This window comes from Puccinia triticina, chromosome 9A (genome assembly GCF_026914185.1).
Source record: "Puccinia triticina chromosome 9A, complete sequence".
NCBI classification, from domain to species: Eukaryota; Fungi; Basidiomycota; class Pucciniomycetes; order Pucciniales; family Pucciniaceae; genus Puccinia; species Puccinia triticina.
Window position 1 is genome coordinate 3449313 of NC_070566.1, and position 7955 is coordinate 3457267.

Here is a 7955-nt window from a genome sequence, read left to right on the forward strand (position 1 = left end):
TTTTCCTAGCCCTACAGTTCATTACTTTCACGTGCACTGGTTGAGTTTTTGATAGGTGTCTTAATTTAGGATTTAGAGAGGCATCTAGAGCTCTCTAAATGATGACGGGAAGTCATCCAGTAGAGGATGATGAGATTGCAGCTTGATAAGTTTCAGTGTGATTTTTGATGACAAAAGCTAATTTCCAGTTTTGCCCCGGTTTTGGTTTTGCCCTGGTTTTAGGTTTGCCCCGGTTTTTTCACCTGGGTTTCGGTCTTCGCGAGGATTTAGTTTTCATGCCAAGCCCAACCAGGTCTTCTCCCTCTCGACCATCCACCACCACGACTGAAGCACCCAGCAACTCACACCGAACCCATCCAACAAACGAACTCCCAACCCTCCAAGACCCCCAAACCAACACCCATGACGCTCTTCAACCGCAAATCAAACCAAAACTCCGACCCAAACAATAACACCACCGCCGAGGACAAACAGAAATGGTCGAGAAGGCCGGCCAGTTGAGTTCCTGTCCTGCATATTGCGATTCCTTCACCGCCTCTGTTGATTTTCTCAGTTTCTCAGAACAGCCGTCAGGATCCAATCTACTCTCATCAGAGACCATTTGATCTTTATCCATTGACATTTTACCATTCATAACTCCAAACACCACAGATACCGCATTCAAGCAACAACGTCTCAAGGCTTGGCAACCAATCCTCACACCCAAAACTGTCTTGCCGATCTTCTTCTTGATTGGAATCACGTTTGCTCCCATCGGCGGTCTTCTATTGTGGGGTAGCTCTAAAGTCAGTCTATCCTCTCTCGAATCATCAGCCCACCACACTACCCTCACCTCAAACGAGCACTCTTCTCAACCACTCTTCGCACCTCATACTCACTCACTACACGTGCGCTCTTCTCTTCTGCGATCAGGTTAACGAATTCACGATTGACTACACCAATTGTGATATCGATGCGCCTCAAGTTCCAGCTGGTGGCGACACGAACAACGGATTCCAAAATCTTCCATCTGATAAATATGGTTACCATTTCTCCAATTCCGATGCCCCAGTTCCCTCACCACCATCATGGCTTTTCATCAACAACCAGTGAGGCATCTTTCTCCTTTGCTAGAAAAGAACAAGAAGATTCAAATTGCTGATCATGTCACGATTATGAAACAAACAAAAAAAACAGGGCGAATCAAAACGTCTCTCTGCGTTCACTGTGTCGACTGACTTTCCAACTGCCAACTCCTCTAGACCCGCCCGTGTTCATGTACTACAAGCTCACTAACTACTACCAAAACCATCGTCGATACGTCAAATCCCTATCAATCGACCAATTCAAGGGCAAGAAAGTTCCGATTGAGAAACTGGACCGAGACGACCAATGCAAACCGGTCGCACGATCGCCATCCAACCCCAATATCCCCATTTACCCCTGTGGCTTGATAGCCAACAGTTACTTCAACGATACTTTCCTCTCGCCCATCCTCCTCAACCCCCCGAACTCCAACTCAAATAGCATGATTTACCAAATGTCTGAAAAAGGAATCGCTTGGGAAGGAGAATCAGAAAAATATAAACCGACCCAGTACACTAACTCCCAAGTCGCCCCTCCCCCCTTCTGGGCCAACCGCTATCCCAACGGCTATACTGATCAAAACCCGATACCCAACTTGGCGGCAGATGAACATTTTATGGTTTGGATGCGCACCGCTGGTCTGCCTACTTTCCGAAAGCTGTATTTCAGGTTGGTCTTACAGTCGAGTACGAGTGGCGTCGAAAAGAGCTGACCACATTGAATCATTGGTTTTTTTTTTTTAGACAAGACACTGATCGCATGTTAGCGGGAACCTACATCATGGACATCTACATGAGTCAGTTTCGCATTTTCTTCTCCTTTTTTGTTTCTGGATCTATTGGAATCCTGGCTTACAATCTTGTCGGCAAGCAGATTACCCAGTCCGACCGTTTGGAGGCACGAAATCGATCGTCTTTTCCACAGTCAGCTTCATTGGAGGAAGGAATCCATTCTTGGGGGTTGCGTACTTGGTGGTCGGCTCCTTCTGCTTCCTCATTGGGATCATCTTGAGCGTCCGTCATTTGGTGAAGCCCAGGCGATTGGGAGACATGAAATATCTTTCGTGAGTCATCCTTTCTCGGTCCTTTTTCCGTTCGATTACCAGCGATCCAGTCACGAACACCCATCGCTGATTTTTTCTTTGTCCGGTCTTGGTTTTAGATGGAATAAACCTAAATCGAAGTGACCTTTTTAAACTACCTGCATCCCCGAAGATTTCCTTCCTTCCTTTCACATGTGCCACCTTGAATCATTATCATTCTTCATAAACTCACCCAAATTTGACTATTTCATGGAGGGACCGGATTTGTACACCGTTTGTTCATTAGTGCCTTTATTTCTCCCTTCCCTTTGCTATGAGCTCGACCTTTAAACAAAGCGTTCCACTGTGAATACTTACTGGACTCTAGATCCCATGTGGCATGAATCAACAGCACATTCACATAACTGCTTTTTTTGTTTTATTTTTGATGTTCATCTCTTTTTATGTTATTCATACGCATCTGTGTTTCATCTTTGTAAAATTTGTCTGCTGTTGAAAAGTTTGGTCTGCGTTCTGAGGAGCGAGTTGTCTGCGGCGAATCATGTAGTTGGTAGATCTGGCAATAGAGTAACCTGCGCTGGACTCGAGCGGATACAGCGGATGTCAGTGCTGATCCCTCGTCCGTTTCACGGATCATGCGCGACCCGTCGGATCCACCTGAGGTCGCGGCAGTAAGTACCCCCGCCGTGTAGTACCCAGTTTCATACCAAAATGATTCCGACCGAGGAGACTCGAATTTTACTCCCAGATCCTCAGCTAACATCTCAAAGACATCCACTGAAAGATGTTGCCTACGGATCCGTAAGCACCCTTTTTCTCCCAATCTATAATCGTGAGGTTTCTAGCAGAAAGTCAGCTTCAACCAAAAATGAATCTGTCCTTGAAGCAACTGACGAGGAATAACCGTTTGATTTCAGCTTGCGGGTATCTGCTCAAAGCTTTTTGAACATCCGTTTGACCTTGTTAAAGTTCGGCTTCAAAGCCAGCCGCTTCATCTACCGAGTCGATACCATGGGCCCTTGGATTGTTTTCGACAGACGGTAGCACAAGAAGGGTTTAGAGGTTTGTATCGCGTTGGTCACCCCTTCAAAAACAGCTTACTTTCTCACTACTTAAACAGCCCAGTTCCAGAGTAATCTTTCTGTCGGTCTGAAGCTGACCGATCGCGTTGGTTTAGGGAGTTAGCATGCCAGTTGTTGGCGCAATGGCTGAGAATGCTACGCTCTTTCTAGTGTACGGCCAAGTCCAACAGCTCATCCGACGACTCGCGTTTCCGGAGCAGGCACACAAAAGAAGACCACCCCCGTTACCATTACCATACGTAGCACTATCGGCAGCATGTGGAGGAGCTATGGCCAGTTTCATCTTGACCCCGATCGAATTAGTCAAGTGTAAGATGCAAGTACAACAGATCGGAGCGACGAAAGAGAATCCTAAGCGATTAGCTGGCCCGGTGGCAATCGTCCGATCGGTAATCAAGAAGGAAGGAATCAGCGGACTTTGGCTGGGACAGACCGGAACTCTACTCAGAGAGACCGGCGGCTCGGCGATTTGGTTCTGTACCTTCGAATCCGTTGCAGCTCTCTTTGTCGCTCGTCGTCAAGAATCAGTACTTGAGCCCTCGAAACTACTCTCCAAAGACGATCTCTCCTCGCCCGAACTGATGATCTCAGGCGCGACCGCCGGGATCTTCTACAACTTTGTCTTTTTTCCCGCCGATTCGATCAAAAGCACTATGCAGACTGCCTCAGAGCTCGCCCAACCGGATCATCTGCCCAAATCCCTCGCCTCCAACCAACAATCCCCTCGTATCAGCTTCCTAGATGTAGGCCGTCAGATTATTAAAACCAGAGGCTGGAAGGGCCTCTATGCCGGTTGCGGAATCACTTGTCTACGTAGTGCTCCTAGTTCTGCTTTGATTTTTTGGATAGTCAGTCGACTCGAAAGTCGATTTGGTTGACTACTTGATTATCGCTCTCTTGTTGTTGTTCTTGGAAAAATATATACATGTTTATAAATACCAAGATCTGTTTTTACTCTACGCACAATCCAACGAAGACACCTCCCGGCAGGATAATGTGTCTAGAAAGCTTACCCCGTCTCCCACATATGGACTATAAGCTGATTTTCATCGGCAAGATATTGCACTCTTACAACCTGGACCTGAAAATGCTTCTCCAAGCTTATCTTCCGCACGAAGACCCAAAAATAAAATCTAATCAACGGTGTTGGGGGGCGCTGGTTGGATAGCCGACAGTAAAAGATATTTTTGATGCCATCAAGCAACTTGTTCATCACACTACTGAAGGCAAGACTCGTTTGCCATCATCCCTGTTGGTGGTTTCCGTGGCCGTGCAGTTGTCCAAAAAAGATGAAATCCTCCTCTGAGATTACTTTACTCTTCTTATCGACCAAGATCTAATGTTGTTTTTTTGGGTCTCATTATGTTCCCTCTGTTTTTGATGCCTCAGCGCTGAGATCACAGATCATGTAGGCTTGATAAAGCTTGGTAGTTTCGGTTGGCATCCAACAGGGTTGGGTCAGTGCGCTATGCAGATACAAGATGAATCCTGAATGAAAAGCAGTGATCATGTGCTCAACTTCACCATTAATCTGCTTTTTATTCTGATTTTCAAAATATTTTTTGAAAGATAGTTCAACCAGATACCTGAAAAGTAAAATATCTGATAATTTTGGTCAGAGGAATGTCCTTCAGGAAAAGTGGTTCTTCTCAGTAAGGGTTGAGAAGTGACTCCGTAATGAGGAATATAACAATCAGCATGGTCAATTGTCCGGTTCTCTCACGCAAAAAAACCTGATAAGTCATGAGTCCCTCCGGCAAAGCCTCAGGCAAGGGGGGCTTGAGTTAAGTTTGCTTGAGGCGCCGAATTACTTGGCTTTAATCAGAAACATGTTGTTGGTAGATATATACTTTGAGATTCAAATGGCTCAGTGCAGGTTGTAACCAAACATCTGTCTGACGGAGATGTACATATTGATGCAGAACACCACTCACGTTCTGCAACAACAGGAGCAAGCTAAGTGCTCAAATACACATACACCTTCCTTTTTTGTTCTTGAAAGATTCACCGAAGGGGCACCACTTCATCCACTACCAACACTGGGTCAATACAATTCAATAAGATATTAGGCCAAATTTTGTATTGAATTGATCCCCGTTACCTATTTGGACCGTTACCGTTAGCAGTAACGAGATTTTTTGCGTGCTGCGCGTATCAAAACACTATCTGCGTTACCACACTGTTACCGTTATGGTAACACAGATAACGTGGTAACAGCAGTATTAGAGCCAAAAAAAGGCTAAAAGAGCCAAAAAAATCTTGATGCCGCGGCAATATTGACTTCATATCAGCGGCAATATTGTAACGGCTTGAAAAAAAATCCAAAATTCAAACTGAATATCGGTAACGCACTGCCGTTACTGGTAACGGTAACAATAACGCACCAAAAATTGATACAATATTGATACGTTACCGTTACTGGTATCTTATTGACCCAGTGTTGCCACTACCAGATATCCTGAGTGGGATATCCAGTAAGAAATCCAGGATACCCTGTATCCCAAAGTGCTTTGGCACACTCCTATTACAGAGTGTGCTTTGGCACACTCCTATTACAGAGTGTGCTTTGGCACACTCCTATTACAGAGTGTTCTTTGGCACACTCCTATTACAGAGTGTGCTTTGGCACACTCCTACTCCGGAGTGTGCTTGGGTTATCCTTGATTTTCAGGGACCACAGGGCGCCAAAAAAGGCTTTGCACGGAATCACCTTGAGATCCTTGGATGGTGCTCCTTCAGGAGGAAAACCAATTAATCTTGAAGGAAAGTTTAAAATCAGCAAAAAAAAAGCTGGGTGATTGGAAGTGATTGTCAAGAAGCTTGAGGACAACTTTGCTGCGTTGGGATATATCAAACCCAACATGGAGCAAGTCCAGAAAGACCTGTGCAGAATCCAAGACAAGCTGACTAAAATTACATCCAACAAGCATTTCAATCAACACCCTAGAGCAACAACTCTTGTGCGGAAATACCCGTCTACCTAAACCTGTGCTGGAACTCAGTTCACAAAACCCCACCCTACTAGAAGTCCTGGATTCTATTAACCATTGAACAATCCTTCCTAAAAAATTCTTAGGCTTTGGCACACCAGTCAATACCTTTTTTTTAATCATACCTGTTGTGGTCAGAAACCTTGATCCTACATTGCTCCTCCACTCCCACCTCTTGAGTCTTGCGCACTCCAAAAGTGGAGATTGTACACCCCACACTCTAACAATACCTTTCCTCTTATTCAAACTGTGATGCCAACCTGCCATCCACTTTATTGAAAAAATCCAAGCCAAAACTTTGGCCAAGCAAATATTGGATGAAGGTAAATCTTTGCTTTAGTCTCCATTTATTATTTCAACATTTGTCTGACCTTGATCATTTTCCAGGTCCAAGTATCCTCAATTTGGATTTCAATACCCACTTACTCCATCCAGCAATGGGCTCCTTGTTTTTCTAGCACTTTGCAATGACCAGGATCTCCCCGTTTCACATGCCCAATTGAACCACACCCTTCAGTATGTGGCCAAGGGGTCATCTGACTCACCCAGCCACTTCAACCAACAATGACTGCAAATCAGTAGAAATTCAATCATCCATTTCAATGCTTTCATCACCTGCAAGGATCCAGCCAACCTCTCAAAAACCAAATTTCTGAATTCCTCTACAAAGTCAAGAAAATTTCAAGATTCTTGCAGATCTGGAATCAACTGACACAGGAAACATCATCACACAACTCAGGAAGCGGCAAGTACACTATTTGATTGTATTCCTGACCAGTGGGGTCAGTGGACTCATCTGGGTTCCCAGAGGCAAGACAATCAGTACACCTTCCAATCTGTTGCACACTTCTAAAATTCTGTTTCATTGCAAAATGCCACACATTTTTGAAGTCCAAATTATTACCAACCCCCCTATCCATCATATTGATCATGTGAAGCAGCATCCCTACAGATCCCATGACTGAGAGTAGTCCTTCCAATGGATATTCTTCCCCCCTCTCTTCCATAGTATCTCAGAAATCCTAGCATACTTTATCTGTATTTTTTCTCACCTACTGCCAACCTCTTTGTTTTCAAAAACTTTTCACTTTCTCTTTGTATTTTTTTTTCTTTCCTCCTCCCTTCCTTTTGCTACCCCCCATTCCTCCTGATATTGGTGCTCTTTTGGCTCTCTGCATGATCTATCTGTCTTCAACCCATCATTCCAGCGCGTAAAAACACATGTCCTCTGCCTTGCTTCTGAATCCCGGCAACGGTGGGCCAGCTACGCTAACCGTAGCGTTAGCGTGGCGTAGCGTAGCGGAATTGCGCTAAATTTTAGCGTAGCGTTAGCCGAATTGCGCCTTCTCTGCGCTAACGCTACGCGCAAAGGGTGCGCAGCTAATTTAGCTGTTAGCGTAGCATTAGCGCAGATGCGCGCAATTGCGCTAACACTACACACGTAGGGCGCAAAAGAGCGCGCGCTACGGTGCGCCACAGTGCTTTTAGCTGAAAAAAGGGCCTTTTTTCGCTAAAAGCGCTGTAGCGCAGCGTAGCGTAGCGTAGCGTAGCGTAGTGACTGTAGCGGCGCGCTAACACTAACAAACAATTGGCGCGCTGTTAGCGCCGCTGAAAAGTAGCGCAGCGTAGCGGCGCTAACAGCGCGCTAAAACTACTCAAATTGGGCAGGCGCTTTTTGCCGCTACGCTAACGCTAAGTGGCCCTGTAGCGTAGTGTAGCGTAGCAGCCCACCGTTGATCCCGGCTATGTATTCTGTCAGTCTCACCCACGCTCGTC

General features: G+C 45.5%; 2 protein-coding genes across 2 annotated transcripts; both read left to right on the plus strand.

Annotated features, from left to right (window-relative positions):
* Window positions 1-402: 402 nt before the first annotated feature.
* Window positions 403-2251, plus strand: PtA15_9A348 (uncharacterized protein; the record flags this gene model as incomplete). Its single annotated transcript, XM_053172546.1, has 7 exons — window positions 403-496; window positions 652-785; window positions 913-1088; window positions 1177-1734; window positions 1809-1861; window positions 1939-2128; window positions 2227-2251. The coding sequence occupies 7 exons, from the start codon at window positions 403-405 to the stop codon at window positions 2249-2251; spliced, it is 1230 nt and encodes a 409-aa protein (XP_053023776.1).
* A 567-nt stretch (window positions 2252-2818) lies between these two features.
* PtA15_9A349 (uncharacterized protein) lies at window positions 2819-4067 on the plus strand (the record flags this gene model as incomplete). The annotated part of the gene is made up of 3 exons (XM_053172547.1): window positions 2819-2908; window positions 3025-3180; window positions 3285-4067. The coding sequence occupies 3 exons, from the start codon at window positions 2819-2821 to the stop codon at window positions 4065-4067; spliced, it is 1029 nt and encodes a 342-aa protein (XP_053023777.1).
* Between the last annotated feature and the right edge of the window lie 3888 nt (window positions 4068-7955).